Source organism: Gorilla gorilla, chromosome 10, assembly GCF_029281585.2.
Source record: "Gorilla gorilla gorilla isolate KB3781 chromosome 10, NHGRI_mGorGor1-v2.1_pri, whole genome shotgun sequence".
Lineage (NCBI taxonomy): Eukaryota > Metazoa > Chordata > Mammalia > Primates > Hominidae > Gorilla > Gorilla gorilla.
The window spans coordinates 50,336,239-50,352,857 of NC_073234.2; the positions used below are offsets into that span (position 1 = coordinate 50,336,239).

Consider the following 16,619-nt stretch of genomic DNA (forward strand, 5'->3'; position numbering starts at 1 on the left):
ATGTTGGCCAGGCTGGTCTCGAACTCCTGAGCTCAAGCAATCCACCCGCCTTGGCCTCCCAAAGTGCTGGGATTACAGGCATGAGCTACTGCACCCAGCTGGGACTAAAGTTCTTCATAAAAGGTTGGAAGTGCATCAAGTCTCTTGTGTTTAAATTTCAAAAGCTCGAGTGGCCTTATGGAGGTCGGGAGTAAAGGAGCCCAAACAGGCTTTTACTGTCAGTATTATGTAATAGTTTGCTGGGAGATTTCAGAAACCTTTATAAATAGGTATATACACACCTTAGGACTGAAATCAGGTCGTTTTTATAGGTCAGTGGTCCTTCCAGCCACTGAGAGTAACTGAGAGCTCAGTAGTCATTTAGTCTCTGTTCCATATTTGGGGAATGTACAGTTCAACGAAAGGGCATGAAGTTCTTTTTTCTCCCCCCATATGAAGTTCTTAATTGCTCAGTGAACTAGGATGTAGGTGAGTGTTGGATCTCTCACTTTTCGTCTGGTCAACTTTTGTCCCCTAAATCTCTCAGCTGACTCCAAACTCCTGAAATGTCACAAGGAAACTTGTTCTAACTGGTCAAAAAGTGACTGCTGTTGTTATCTTTCTAGTCTAGACAGATAAACCGGAACAATAAGCAGGAAGTTCGAGAAGCCAATAAGTACTTTTTCATTGAATCCTGCATTGCACTCTTTGTTTCCTTCATCATCAATGTCTTTGTTGTCTCAGTCTTTGCTGAAGCATTTTTTGGGAAAACCAACGAGCAGGTGGTGAGTAAGCCAGGGTTATGGGTGGTAGTGAATATGAGGGTAAAGTGAAGACTGCAATGGGATGGGGAAGGAAAATACCTCATTCTAGTGTTAATGTTCAGGAGAAATAATCTCTAGCTTCTCCTCTGCCCCCCAAAATCACCGTGCACCAGTCAGAGTCTACAGTATGGGGCTGACCAAGCCTGGACCCTCTTCCTCAGCTTTTGTTTGGGAGTAGTCAACAAACAGAAAACAGAAACTGTGATGATGACAGACTTTGTCTTGTCATTTTGAATTCTATATCAATCTTGATTTCTGATTACCTATGTAGTGTTTTTTTTGAGACGGAGTCTTGCACTGTTGTCCAAGCTGGAGTGCAGTGGCACAGTCTTGGCTCACTGCCTCCACCTCCTGGGTTCAAGCGATTCTCCTGCCTCAGCCTCCTGAGTAGCTGGGATTACAGGTGCCTGCCACCACACCCAGCTAATTTTTTGTAATTTTAGTAGAGATGGGGTTTCACCATGTTGGCCAGGCTGGTCTCAAACTCCTGACCTCAAGTGATCCGCCTGCCTCGGCCTCTCAAAGTACAGGGATTACAGGCGTGAGCTCCTGTGCCTGGCCTGCCTGTGTAGTTTTGATCACCATTGGTTTCCCGTCTATGGAACCTCTGACTCCTCTGTCTGCTTTGACTGAGGATTCTATTCTGGGTGTTCTCGCATGTCTGAAGCCTTCTTCAGAGCCTCTCCTCCTGTCATCATTTAAAGTACCCCAGCGTTTGTACATTATTACCATGCACACTGTAACTCAGTAAAGATTTTTGATGACCTGTGGGTGTAGAAGGATTATAGAGGAAGATCCTAGATGACATTGCTGCTAGTCTCTGCCCACATCATAGCATATGTCCAGTGTTTTCCCTCCAGCCTACCTCTCATAGATGATTGTGTATGATATGTAGGAGAGCTCTTATTTGGTCCTTGCTTCTGAAACAAAAGTTGCTGTTGAATTGCTTTGGGTTCTAGGTTGAAGTCTGTACAAATACCAGCAGTCCTCATGCTGGCCTCTTTCCTAAAGATAACTCGACACTGGCTGTGGACATCTACAAAGGGGTAAGCATGTTTGGATTTGTGATCTTTGTTCCTGAATCAGTATTTTTAGCATAGTATGTGGTCTTTTTTGTGACTTCACTTCAGATATGAGCATATCTCCTCTGGAGTGTCATTTATTTCAGAGTTCCAGACACCAGACAAGCATTTTGGATTAAATGGGAAGGAATAGAGGATCAGTTGAAAAGATATATAATACAGGCCGGGTGCGGTGGTTCACGCCTGTAATCTCAGCACTTTGGGAGGCTGAGGCGGGTGGATCACTTGAGCTCAGGAGTTCAAGACCAGCCTGACCAACATGGTGAAACCCTGTCTCTACTAAAACAAAAATACAAAAATTAGCTGGATGTGGTGGTGGGCACCTGTAATCTCAGCTACTCAGGAGGCTGAGACATGAGAATCGCTTGAACCTGGAGGGCAGAGGTTGCAGTGAGCCGAGATTGGGCCACTGCACTCCAGCCTGGGCGACAGAGTAAGACTCTGTCTTTAAAAAAGAAAGAAAAGAAAAAAAAGATGCAGTATACACCCCAGCTTTTTTTTTTTTTTTTTTTGAGACAAGGTCTTGCTCTGTTGCCCAGGCTGGGGTACAGTGGCTCGATCATGGCTCACTGCAGCCTCCACCTGCATGGTCCAAGTGGTTTTCCCATCTCAGTCTTTTGGGTAGTGGGACTACAGGCAAGCACCACCATGCTTGGCTAATTTTTTTTTCTTTTTGAGATGGAGTTTTGTTCTTGTTGCCCAGGCTGGAGTGCAGTGGCGTGATCTTGGCTCACTGCAATCTCTGCCTTCCGGGTTCAAGCGCTTCTCCTGCCTCAGCCTCCCAAATAGATAGGATTACAGGTGTGTACCACCACGCCTGGCTAATTTTGTATTTTTAGTAGAGATGGGGTCTCTCCATGTTGGTCAGGCTGGTCTCGAACTCCTGACCTCAGGTGATCCACCCCCCCCGCCTCGGCCTCCCAAAGTGCTGGGATTACAGGTGTGAGCCACCATGCCTGGCCTTGTATTTTTTTTGTAGAGTCAGGGTGTTTGCCATGTTGCCTAGGCTTGTCTCAAACTCCTGGGCTCAAGGGATTCTCCAACCCTGGCCTCCCAAAGTGCTGGGATTACAAGCGTGAGCCACCCTACCTAGCCCCAAGAAAATGTTCTTAGTAAAGTGTTTTTACTGGAGTCTCTCAGTTCTTTTATGCTGGTTACATTGTGATCCTCCAACAGTAGAATATATAGTGTGTAGCATTTCACCAATTTATTTGATATTTCCCTGTACTTCTATTGCGATTTTCCAGAATAGTGTGTAAGGGAATATAATTTGGGGAATGTGGTGTAGACCTCTTTTTTTTTTTTTTTAATATTTAAGATGGAGGTTTAGGAGCTTGGAGAAGAGAAAGGACTAGGCAGAGAAACGAAGGAGCATCCAGTAAAGTTTAGACTGAAAGCTTCTGGAATGAGGTCAGGACTTGAGCCTAGCTTCTGGCACAGTGCCCAGCACAGCACTTGGTGTTGGTGGTGCATAGCAAAGAAGGGAGAAATGCCACATGGAACTGCTGTTTTGGATATTGTCTGAGCAGATTATTGCCACAATCATATCCTTCCTCTTGGCCTCTCACAGGGTGTTGTGCTGGGATGTTACTTTGGGCCTGCTGCACTCTACATTTGGGCAGTGGGGATCCTGGCTGCAGGACAGAGCTCCACCATGACAGGAACCTATTCTGGCCAGTTTGTCATGGAGGTATGTGCTGGTATAGGATAGAGGGAGATAACACAACCCTTTTGTTACTTCTTCTTCTTTTTTATTTTTATTTTTTTTTGAGATGGAGTCTCACTCTTGTCACCCAAGCTGGAGTGTAATGGCACGATCTCGGCTCACTGCAACCTCCACCTCCCGGGTTCAAGTGATTCTCCTGACTCAGCCTCCCGAGTAGCTAGGATTACAGGCTCTGGCCACCACACTCGGCTAATTTTTTGTATTTTTAGTAGAGATGGGGTTTCACCATGTTGGCCAGGCAGGTCTTGAACTCCTGACCTCAATTGATCTACCCGCCTTGGCCTCTCAAAGTGCTGGGATTACAGGTGTGAGCCACTGCACCTGGCCTCTTTTGTCACTTCTTAATCCCATTCTTCTGAGGTCTCTCCTGAACCTCCCCAAGACTTTTTTTTGTTTCCTGTTGCAGACAGTCATCTGCTCCTATGTTTTCTTCCAGGGATTCCTGAACCTAAAGTGGTCACGCTTTGCCCGAGTGGTTCTGACTCGCTCTATTGCCATCATCCCCACTCTGCTTGTTGCTGTCTTCCAAGATGTAGAGCATCTAACAGGGATGAATGACTTTCTGAATGTTCTACAGAGCTTACAGGTGAGGAGGAAGCTGAGGAAACATATCCTAGTTATTCAGGTAGCATTATATACTGCCCTTGGGTACCAAGCCTAGCTGAGTGCTGGGGGAACATTGAGAGGAAGACAGAGGCATGGTTGTGCTCTGCAGTAAATGTGTATGAAACCCTTGGCATCTAAAAGGATTTTAGAAATGGTTGGTTTTTTAAACCTGTTGAATGGGAACTATAAACTTTACTTACATATGGGACACAAAATTGTAGTTCATTAATGCAAGCAAACATTAAATGAACATATAGGACACTGTGCTAGGTCCTGTGGAGGTTAAGAAGACAAGTCACATAGAAAGGTTTGTATACTAGGTTAATGACAGCTCTGCAGAATTCAGCATAATGCCCAAGCATGTTGGGATGATAGGAATAATTATTTCTTATGGAGTAGTTGAGGCAGCATTTATGTTTCCCTTTCATTAATTGTGCTGTTCTCTAGGGTGATACAAGGACCCATAGTAATCCCATCTGATCTTCTTTCTTTTCCAGCTTCCCTTTGCTCTCATACCCATCCTCACATTTACGAGCTTGCGGCCAGTAATGAGTGACTTTGCCAATGGACTGTGAGTGTACTCCTCTTCGTTCCCAAAGGGGATGCTGATATGGGGAAAGGGTATCTTCATGCAGTAGGCCAGTCAGACGTGAGACACAGAGGGAAGCGATATGCTTTGAGAGGTGATTGCTAGCTGCTTCCTCTTTGGCTTAGAGAATGGAAACTGTGAATATAGTAAAGGAAGAGAAAGCACGTCTTTCATTTGAAGGGGAGAGAAAGTTCAGCTTTTACAGCATAACTCTTCAGCTTCAGCCACTGAAGTTTGAGGCACCTTAATTCTTTGTTAAATGATCTTAACAAAAAAGGCATAAGTTAGTACCTTTTATATATATCTTTAAAGGATATGAGGTATCTGAAGTGACTTGTTGCATTTCTGGGAATGTTAATAAAATGGCTCATTGCGTTTCTAGGCCTTGTTGCATCTCTAGGGACTTAAATATTAGGGATTATTTGTTGGTGTCTTTTCCCCCCTCTTTCTCCCTGTCTACCAGTATCTAACTTCGGGTGATTTAACTTAGACTTATGAAGAATCTTTTTTTTTTTCAAATTAAGAACAATTTTTCCATTCATTTTGAACTGTCTCTAATTCCCATCCTGTTTCCTTTTCTGTCTGTGGCCAAGTTGGATTATTCCATCAGTGACTGTGCTGATTTCTTTTACAGAGGCTGGCGGATTGCAGGAGGAATCTTGGTCCTTATCATCTGTTCCATCAATATGTACTTTGTAGTGGTTTATGTCCGGGACCTAGGGCATGTGGCATTATATGTGGTGGCTGCTGTGGTCAGCGTGGCTTATCTGGGCTTTGTGTTCTACTTGGTAAGTCTAGCCTGGAAGAGCAGGGGCATAGATATCAGGGATGGCTGAGGTGGGGTTCACTGACATTCAGAAATGAACAGACCCAGGCTGGGCACAGTGGCTCATGCCTATAATCCCAGTACTTTGGGAGGCTGAGGCGGGAGGATTGCTTGAATCCAGGAGTTAGAGACCAATCTGGGCAACATAGTAAGACTCTATCTCTACAAAAAAAAGAGAAACGAACAGACCCAAAAGAGCACATAACAGTCTACCTCCAGGTGATCGAGACAATGTATATGGAATTGTCAAATCAGCTGTTTACAAAATAATATTTCTAACCATAAAATTCACTTTGGTTACTAAGATTTGTCATTTTTCAATTTCTGTCACTTCTGTAGTTTCCATTCTTAGTAATTCCTAACAAGAGAGTATAGTATGTTTGAGGAACTAAAAGAAGGGTAGCAGTACAGAGAGTGGAGAACGGTACAAAACAGAGGTGGAGAATAGGGCATGCAGTGTGATTTAGAGATTCGGGGTGGGACACATGCGGCACACAGCCCTGCTCAGCTCCATCACTTACTAGCTGTCCAAGGAAATAAGTAAATAGTGATAGTCTCCCCTTGACTCTCATTCTAGAGTCATTTTTTAAAAATCATGGTTATAAAACTATAGCTACATGAAAAAGGTATGTAAAATTTATATTCCAATTATAAAAAATTTTTTAAGAAGTCTAGAATTATATAAAAAAGGCAATATAGTTGTTGTAGGAAGCTAGGATTATAGATATATTCTTCTCTATTTTCCAAATCTTCTTTAGCATTGCTTATATTAATGAAAAACAGCCAAAATAAGAACAGATCCATTTCCCTGTTCTATACAGGTTTGTTTGAAAAGACACAGGGGTTAGGGATAAGGAATAGTAGAATTTATACCATTTTTGCTGCAGAGAATGGCTAAAGATGGAGGCTGGAAACCTGCTGTTAATCTCTAGAACACTTCCCCACACCAGTGTGCCACACATTAGATACTTTATTAAGAAAATCACTTCAGTAAATTTTGAAAAATTATTTCCTAGATCTCTTCTTTTCTTCCCAATAAACTTTGCGCACACAAAGACTGTACTGACCCTGTGATCTAGGAACTTAACTTCAAGGAAAACCAAGTAACTGAATATGTCCTTGACAGGAATTGTTTTTAAAAATTCACTATAGAAGTTAGGGGGATCCTTTCAGAATGCAAATTGGATATGAAGGTGCCAGTTTGTCCTCAGTCAGCCTAAGGCTAATAAGCTTGTTGAAGACCCATTTTTATTATTATTTTTGAGACAGAGTTTTTCTCTATCGCCCAAGCTAGGGTATAGTGGCACGATCTTAGCTCACTGCAACCTCTGCCTCCTGGGTTCAAGTGATTCTCCTGCCTTAGCCTCCTGAGTAGTTGGGACTACAGCCACGTGCTAACCATGCCTGGCTAATTTTTGTATTTTTAGTAGAGCTGGGGTTTTGCCATGTTGGCCAGGCTGGTCTCAAACTCTTGACCTCAGGTAATCCACCTGCCTCAGCCTCCTAAAGTGTTGGGATTACAGGCGTGAACCACCGCGTCTGGCCTGACGACCCATATTGAGAGGAGAGGGCTGATTCTAGAGTGGGTTACTGCTGTTTAGCTTCAAAACAGGAACTTCATAGAGCAGCTTAGGAGACTACACCAATTGTATTAGTCTGTTAGTCATTCTCATCATGGGGAGGACTGAGGAAAAGTGGACTTCTGAGAGCTTACAGTTGGGTAAAAGAAACAAACAACAGGCTGGACGAAGTGGCTCACGCTTGTAATTTCAGTGCTTTGGGAGGCCGAGCCAGGAGGATTGCTTGAGGTTAGGAGTTTCAGACCAGCTTGAGAAATATAGCAAGACACCTTGTCTCTACAAAAAAAAAAATAAATTAGCTGGGCATGGTGGTGTGCATCTGTAATCCTGGCAACTCAGGAGGCTGAGGAGGGAGGATTGCTTGAGCCCAGGAATTCGAGGCTTCAGTGAGCTATGATTGCACCACTATACTCCAGCCTGAGCAATAGAGGGAGACCTTGTCTCCAAAATGTAAAATAATAATAAAGATTTTTAAAAAAAAGGAAAACCACAGACACAAAGCAGTAAGAACAGAGAAATTCAATATTAAAAATAGTATGGACAAACTTTGTTGAGGAAGGCAGATGATTTTTTGAAGGGGGAGTGGGGTTGAGAGAATGACTTGTGCAACCCTTGGTGATAGAAGATAGGCACAGCTGGATGTTCAAGGAAGGGAGCAGGTTTGCATTTGAGAAGTGCTGTGTGAGCAGTCATGGCTCTTCAAAGAGCCTGGTAAGTGATGACCATGTTTTGTCTTTCAGGGTTGGCAATGTTTGATTGCACTGGGCATGTCCTTCCTGGACTGTGGGCATACGGTAAGCATCTCTAAAGGCCTGCTGGCAGAAGAAGCCACCCGTGGCTATGTTAAATAACACTGGATTAGTCTGTCTTCTGCAGGTAGCCATCAGAGCCAGTGTGTTTCTATGGTTTACTGTGTGAACATAGCCAAAAGTATGTGCCGTTGCACAGACTGTGTTTATGACTCAACCGTTGGTTGGAAAAGACTTTGTTTCATGTGTATTTGAAAGATGGAATTATTTTTTTCTTCCTGACCTAACCTTGGAACTGGATTAGGGTGGGATCTTTGAAAAGCTGACATTTGCTGCTATCATTCCGACACTAAATTCTTAAGTAGTTGCCCAAGGGCCAGCTCAGTTTATCCTTCGGAGAGACAAGGATATGCATGATTCTTAACCAGGCTACATGTTAAAAAAAAATTGGAAAATGCAATACATTTTTTATTATACAAACTACAGAATGAGTATGCAAGTTTTATTTATCAAAATGTAATGGATTTTTAAAGGCTGAGAAATTTTCCTTATACCTACCTTTTCAGTTATTTTAATTATACCAAATTATCAACTAGAATAGCTTCATCCATATGAAATATAAAATGAAGAGACACGTAGCTCTATCAGGCTTAGGATTCTTTGAACTTATTTCCACTTTAATTTCTCAGTGGAAGTTAAGAGGGGTGAGAAAACAAAGAAGGGGAAAAACTGACAACTAACGAAACCAGCACCACATCGCTAGGTGGTGCTTACTAATTACCTTCTCAGGATTTTCCTCAGATTGAAAAGCTTATGAGGATTTCTTGGGAGTCTTAATAACCTGCCTGTTAGTACAGAGCTTTCCCGATGATATTTACTCTTGAGCACATGTGGTTGTAAAACCTTAACTTTCCTTCTCCAGGAGGGTGGTGATAGAAAAAGATGGTAGTATTTATGAACTGATGTTCTCGTGAAATGTTGAGGGTGGGGAGAAAAGACTTTAAGGGAGAAGGAGAGCCATCTATTTTGTTCCTAAAGCCACCTCTCACCAGAATCGTCATGTTTTTCTGATGCACCGCTCTGCTTCATGCCCAAGATGACTTGCGAGGCAATCTCAGGAGCTGCGGACTTAACCATTGCAAAGCACACTGTCTTTCTCAGCGTTCTCTGCAAGTCAGTAGGTGTTAGTATGGTTGCAAAGTTCACTGTCTCAGCAAGGTTGAACTGGGCTACCTCTCTACAGCTGTTTCCTCAGAGGGAAAAATCTTGAGACCAGATGGTGGAGCTCTGGAGTCAGAGGAAATGGGTGTCTTCAGCACAAAGCTGCTGCTTTTACTTCAGCCACTTCTGACATTTTTACATACCGAGCCTGAGATTTTGTGATTATCTCAAATCAAATCACTTTGATGGAGATAAATAATCAAAACTGTTTTATAGCCATTGATTTGGTGAGAACAGTAATGGAAAATGGTGTTGAAGGACTTCTCATTTTTGGAGCTTTCCTTCCAGAGTCCTGGTTGATTGGTGTTCGCTGTTCATCTGAGCCCCCAAAAGCATTATTACTGATACTTGCACACAGTCAAAAGCGCAGACTGGATGGATGGTCTTTTATAAGGCATTTAAGGGTACACTACTGTGTTTCACTGACCATACATTTTTCTTAGCCCCTCAAGTAATATAGCACAGAGTCATGAATGACAATTCCCCTAACCATTCCTCTTCATATCTGCCTCTTCCCCTTACCATCGTAATTCTCCAAACTGGTTATAAAGGCACTCTGTGAAGATATTGGGGACTGACATCTTAAGCTCTCACCTGGCTGCAGTAGGAAAGGCCAAACTGACGACAAAAAAAAAATTCTTTATAAAGATGATATGGTAACATGTATCTTTGCCCTGGGTCTGGGTGGGTCCAGTCAGTCTCAGATTTACAAGCATTTAGGAGCCTAGGTAAAAGCTGCTAGTATTCTTTTAAAAGTTATATTTATGACTTGCAATGATAGAAAACTCCTTCCAATTAAATGGCATTTTATAATATTATGTGTGTACTTCACAGTGTTAAAAATACCCTCATACGTTATTGCATTTGATCCTCACAGAGAGAAAGTGCATTTTAACCAGTACTCTGGGTGCAATAAATAATATGTAGAAATTTAAGTCCTCCAATTCCAGCATATCCAGTGAGTTTTGACAGTGTGTTTATGTGGAATGTTTAAGGATATACAATTGTACTTTATATAAATTGGTTCTTGTTCTTCTTAAATGTGACATGAAATAATTGTGCTGCTACATTATACTGGAAATTAACAGGGGAAAAGGGAAGAGCTCTTGGCTCCCTTGAGGTTCTGCTAGTGGTGTTAGGAGTGGTTACAACTGAGCTTTTAGTAACCATTTAACCATATGTAAACTTGGTTTCTAATTAAAAAAAAATTTCTTTTTCCAATTTGGTTTCCTGGGTATTTTTTTAACCTTGAAATAATTTATTAATAGGGTTACAACAACTTTGATACAAAAATACTGAAACAGCAACTACCACCTGGAATGGCACACTAAGTCCACACTGTTAGGATTTTCTCCTTAGAAAGGATAGAGAAATAAATGGATTTAGTCCTCAGAAGGCTTGGATTAATTGCAGATACCAGGACATTAATTTCCATTTACCCACTTAGTCAAATAGTTTTACCATAGCTAAAGGTCACATCATTGCCATGTTTAAACTTGGGAAAAAAATTTTATTCTGCTTTTCTCTAAGCTGACTATTTTCTACCTGTAGTTTATTTCACTGTTTCACTTTTACATTCTATATGTGCTGCCAATGAAAAATTAGTATTTGAAGAGAAACCAAACTCATTTAGCTTAAAGACCAAGGAGCATTTTGGCAGACCTGATATAAATGGAAATATTGACACCATTTATTAAAAACAAAGGCAGAGCTCAGGCACAGTGAACTTTACTAGGCACATGACAGGAAAACTTGAGTCAGCACTTGATTTGTCCCAGGAGTGTCACCAGAACTTCATTTTCCCTTTCTCTGTTGCAAGCCTTCCCTGTAAGTAACACAGTGGAATTCATCTAGGAAGAATTTTGTTCTCCATGTTGTCCTTCCTCATTTAGTGCTCTCTCTTTACTTTGGATTTAATTTCAGAACTAAAATAGGATTCAAAACAATGTGAGGATCCTGTTTTGAAACATTTCCTTTAGCTCTGCCCTGTGGAATACCTTCTGCTCCTTCATTGGTAGGACCAATGAATCTAAATCTGTCAGCTTCTCTCAGCCCCTTAGCTTATGAATTTAAAAGTGGCTAACTCAGTACTGTGTTCTAAGGCCTGGCCTGAACACTTGTATTATCTCATTTAATCCTTGTAACAACAAGAGGATCAGCCTCTATGTAGATGAGTCAACTGGAAGGCCAAAAGTAACTTGCCCACATTTACATTACTAATGAAATGTGCAGTTGGCATTTGAACTCGCATAGCTTAACTCCAGAACCCATGTTTTCATTCCCAAACTATCCTGTGTAATATATAGTATACCCTTCATGTTGGGTTGTCACCAAGCTTCGTTGTTTAGCAGCACAAGGAACATAACACATTGAAGCATTTGTTTCATACTCTGATTAGTGCTAGAATATGCATTAGGCAGAAGTTGCCAACTGGTAGATTTTGGTCCCTGTGCAGAATTTTTAAAAGTAAGTTTGAATGCTTTTGGCAAGTGTAGAGAATGGACAGGGCCCTCTATGGTCCTATCCCAGCAATAGCCAAGAGTTACTAGTTAATAAGTTCACTCATTTGCATTAGCTCTCTGCCCCTGGAAGTATTTTAGCCTATTTCCAGGCCATTTAGTCTCATTTCTCAATGTCTCAGAACAATATAACAAACATCTCCAATGAAGGTGGTCTATCAACTAAGTCATCTAAGTGACACTCTGTGGGCATCACAGGACCAATACTGCAACCCTTGCTTACTACGTATTGAAGAAGTCTACCACCATTGCTCACTTGGGAAAGGCTTCAATGAATTGTCAGTATATTTAATTGCTGTTATTTACTTAAGCCTAAATTAAGCAAGCTGATGTCTGAAGAGCTGTTTCCATATCCTAAAGCCAGTGTAATACAGTGTTTTCCTAGCCCACTAGTTGGAAATAGTTTTATCCTGGGCATCATTTGGTCTAATCTGTCTTCACATAGTCATCACTGCAAGTCTGTGAGGTTATACACTGCAGTTTGTAATGTGTTAAATATATGTGTCGAAGACTCACATGAGATAGTATATTGGTGTACTTGGCATTTTCTTTTTTTTTTTTTTTCTGAGATGGAGTCTAGCTTTGTCACCCAGGCTGGAGTGCAGTGCTGTGATCTTGGCTCACTGCCACCTCTGCCTCCCAGGTTCAAGCAATTCTCCTGCCTCAGCCTCCCGAGTAGCTGGGATTACAGGTGCCCACCACCATGCCTGGCTAATTTTTTTTTTTAAGACAGAGTCTCACTCTGTTGCCCAGGCTGGAGTGCAGTGGCGTGATCTCAGCTCACTGCAACCTTCCCTTCCCAGGTTCAAGCAATTCTCCTGCCTCTGCCTCCCAAGTAACTGGGACTACAGGCACACACCACTAAGCCCAGCTAATTTTTGTATTTTTAGAGATGGGGATTCATCATGTTGGCCAGGCTGGTCTCAAACCCCTGACCTCATGATCCACCCACCTCAGCCTCCCTAAGTGCTGGGATTACAAACGTGAGCCACTGCACCTGGCTAATTTTTGTATTTTCAGTAAAGCCAGGGTTTTACCATGTTGGTCAGGCTGCTCTCGAAGTCCTGACCTCAAGTGATCTGCCTGCCTCGGCCTCTCAAAGTGCTGGGATTACAGGTGTGAGCCACTGTGCCTGGCTGTACTTGGCATTTTCAAATGTAGCATTTATTCACATTTTACAAATGAGTAGAATAAGGCTCCAAAAGTATATGTGACATGCTGAAGGCCATAGAAAGTGGCAGAGTTAAGGGCTTGAACCCAACTCCAGTGCCTTTATATTACACTAAAATAGGGATAGTTGCTACCAATAAATTTATAGTCTGCATTCTGCATTAACTTAGAGGCTGTTGGTGCCAAAGGATAACAATAAAAGCTCTGCGTAATAATAGTAGGGCTAAAATGAGACTCAAACTTGTCTCAAGGTGTATTCGAGAAGAGAAAAAGTAAAAAGAAATAACTTCATAGCCAGCCTAGGAAACATGGCAAAACCCTGTCTACAAAAAAATTAGCTGAGTGTGGTGGCACACGCCTATAGTCCTAGCTACTTGGGAGGCTGAGATGGGAGGATGGCTGAAGCCCAGGAGGTAGAGGTGGCAGTGAGCCAAGATCGTGTCATTGGCACTCCAGCGTGAGTGACATAGTGAGGCCTTGTCTCTACAAAAAAAATAACAACTTCACAGGTCCCAACACAAACCATCTAGACTCAGTTCTTTAGGAGTGGAGTCTGGAATTGTGGGTTTTGTTTTGTTTTTTTTTTTTGACGGAGTCTCGCTGTGTTGCCCAGGCTGGAGTGCAGTGGCGTGGTCTCAGCTCACTGCAGCCTCTGCCTCCTGGATTCAAGTGTTTCTCCTGCCTCAGCCTCGTGAGTAGCTGGGATTACAGGCATGCGCCACCATGCCCTGCTAATTTTTGTATTTTTAGTCGGGGGGTTTCGCCATGTTGGTCAGGCTGGTCTTGAACTTCTGACCTGAGGTGATCCATGCGCCTCGGCCTCCCACAGTGCTGGGATTACAGGCATGAGACACCGTGCCCAGTCGGAATTGTTTTTTGTTTGTTTGCTGTTTTGTTTTTTGAGACGGAGTCTGGCTCTGTCGCCAAGCTGGAGTGCAGTGGTGCAATCTCGGCTCACTGCAGTCTCTGCCTCCTGGGTTCAAGTGATCCTCCTGCCTCAGCCTCCCGATTAGCTGGGATTACAGGTGTGCGCCACCACACCTGTCTAATTTTTTTTTGTATTTTTAGTAGAGACGGAGTTTCATCATGTTGGCCAGGATGGTCTCGATCTCCTGACCTCATGATCCGCCCGCCTTGGCCTCCCAAAGTGCTGGGTTTACAGGCGTGAGCCACCGCACCCAGCTGGGGATTGTGTTTTAAAAGCAGCTTCAGTGATTCTGATTCAGGCTGACAAACATTTGGGACCCTCAGGTCATCTTTCTCCCTCTTAGTACATGCCATTTCATGTTTTTGTTTTTTAAATGAAAGGCTTTTCTCTGCTCCAGTGCCAAAGGATAATAGGGCTCAGGATTGAAACCGTTGGGAATTTGATTTCTAATTCACACAGTAGTAAAATACAAAAGCATTCTGCTTGTTTGTTCTTATTCTGATTTGAAGCGCCCATCCTGAGGCAGTGTGTGTCACAAGAATAGTCAGAGTGCTAATTTTGCTGAGGACATTTGGTACCATCTCAGTCCTTAACTATTTCAGCTCCTACCTGTTATTTTGCATATCAGAAGCCATTCATGTATGTATCTGTAAGCCATTTCTTTTCTGAAATAAAAATCAATATAGCAGTACAGAAAAAAAGGCCTAAATTGATGTGCTAATTATAGGTACTTAAAAGCTGATTTCAATAAATACGTGAAAATCAGTCTAACCCTCTTCCATCTTTTTTTCCTTAGTGCCATCTGGGATTGACAGCTCAGCCTGAACTCTATCTTCTGAACACCATGGACGCTGACTCACTTGTGTCTAGATGACTGACAGCCTGAGAGACTCTATAAGAACATGTTTTTCTAAGCCCTTTTTGTGCCAGGTGTCCTGTTAACATCTCTGTTAGTTCAGAGGTGAGTTTTGTTCAGACGTTTTGAACAAAAGGCAAAGATTTCCTCATGGGAAGGGTGTTCAAAACTGACAGCTATAAATGTAGGTCAGAGACCCACCCACCTCATAACAGTCATACACTCCCAGAGTTAAACGATTGGCCTCTGATGGCCACACACCCCTATGGGCTTGTGTCTTGGACTCTGGGATTTAAAAGATATATATGTATCTATATTTATGTAAACCTGAGCATCTCAGTTTGGGTAGAGTTTTAAGGTCATATGAAACTGATAGAACTTTTGTATTTTTTTTTTAAATATTGTTTTGATATATCAGATATTTGTTTTGTCTGGATCACAAGTGAGAAAGAAAAGAGAATAATGCTCTTTTTCACAATGAACTGGTCAAATTGACTATCTTGTAAAGTGATACTTTACTATGTCAGTGAAATTTCACTTTGATTTTAGTCAACCAGATTATATCCTTTGTATCTACTGATATTAACACATCATATTAACACATCATTTCTTAAAAAAACATTTCTTCTGTTTGGCAATCATAATTAACTCTGGTTATCAGCCTATTTTGTAATTATTGTCTTTGTCATCACTTTTCTTGAATTGTTTTCTAGTCATTAAACAGATATGAAGGCATTTACCAAAGAGCTTTAATACCCAGTAACAAGATCCAGAAACCACACTTTAACCAGTGATCAGTTTTCCGTGCTGCATTGTAACTCAGCTCATTCTGGCATTCAAGTTTTAGGCAAAAAAAAGAGGAAACTTCTAACATTTAGCTTGTAAGTCCTGACATAAGATAGTGAAGATATTTATCTTCTTTCTAATATTTGTATAGTCCGCCAATGTATTTTCTTCCCACTATTCCCATTAACATACCAAACACTGTTTCTAGGTCCAAAGTCTATTTCTAGGAGTGGCCAATATTTGTATTGTTGAATCTCCTAGGGAATGCTAAATGTTTCACTTTAAAATACCTATTTATACCAAGTAGCATGAGATTAGTACTAGAGTGAGATTTGGAAGATTAGTCCACATATCACAAACTGCTTGCCTACATGTATAGATTTTTTTTTTCACCCACCTTCCTAACCAGGAATTTGTTTCCTTAAATTTTTTTGTTTTTGTTGTTGTTGTTTGTTGTTATTTTTTTGAGAAGAGTCTTGCCCTGTCGCCAAGGCGGGAATGCATTGACGTGATCTCAGCTCACTGTAACCTCTACCTCCCGGGTTTAATCGATTCTCCTCCTTCAGCCTCCTGAATAGCTGGGATTACAAGCACCACATTTTTAGTGGAGATGGGGTTTCACCATGTTGGCCAGGCTGGTCTCAAACTCTTGACCTCAAGTGATCTGCCTGCCTCAGTCTCCCAAAGTGCTGGGATTACAGGTGTGAGCCACTGCACCCAGCCTTTTTTTGTTGTTAAGACAGGGTCTTGCTCTGTTGCCCAGGCTGGAGTGCAGTAGTGTGATCTCAGCTCGCTGCAACTTCTGCCACCTGGGCTTAAGCCATCCTCCCACTTTAGCATCCGAAATAGCTGGGACTGCAGGCACACACCACCACACCCAGCTAATTTTTGTATTTTTTGTAGAGACGGGATTTCACCATGTTGCCCAGGCTGGTCTTGAACTCGTGAGCTCAAGTAATCTGCCGGCCTTGGCCTCCCAAAGTGCTGAGATTATAGGCGTGAGCCACTGCATCCAGCTCACTCCTCGTTTCTTTCTAGCCCCAAAGGTGTTGAGTCAGCAAATCCTGCAGCCTTTGTGTGACTTTGAGCATCACTTTCCCCTTTCAGCATTAAATATATGACCTCTCTGCCTTATTTTAGAACTTACTACATTTCAATAAAACTTTTTAAAAAATCCA

At 42.1% G+C, this 16,619-nt stretch overlaps 1 protein-coding gene across 7 annotated transcripts in view; it reads left to right on the forward strand.

Annotated features, from left to right (window-relative positions):
* The window catches only part of SLC11A2 (solute carrier family 11 member 2), a 49,167-nt gene extending 32,548 nt beyond the window's left edge, over nucleotides 1-16,619 (forward strand). For all 7 annotated transcript variants that reach the window (XM_019038584.3, XM_004053121.4, XM_063693995.1 and 4 more), the window contains 8 exons: nucleotides 606-764; nucleotides 1,763-1,849; nucleotides 3,456-3,575; nucleotides 4,048-4,197; nucleotides 4,715-4,788; nucleotides 5,441-5,594; nucleotides 7,953-8,006; nucleotides 14,596-16,619. In XM_019038584.3, the coding sequence (XP_018894129.1) occupies nucleotides 606-764; nucleotides 1,763-1,849; nucleotides 3,456-3,575; nucleotides 4,048-4,197; nucleotides 4,715-4,788; nucleotides 5,441-5,594; nucleotides 7,953-8,006; nucleotides 14,596-14,673 (876 nt within the window). In that variant the 3' untranslated portion in view covers nucleotides 14,674-16,619. The remainder of the gene's footprint in view (nucleotides 1-605; nucleotides 765-1,762; nucleotides 1,850-3,455; nucleotides 3,576-4,047; nucleotides 4,198-4,714; nucleotides 4,789-5,440; nucleotides 5,595-7,952; nucleotides 8,007-14,595) is intronic.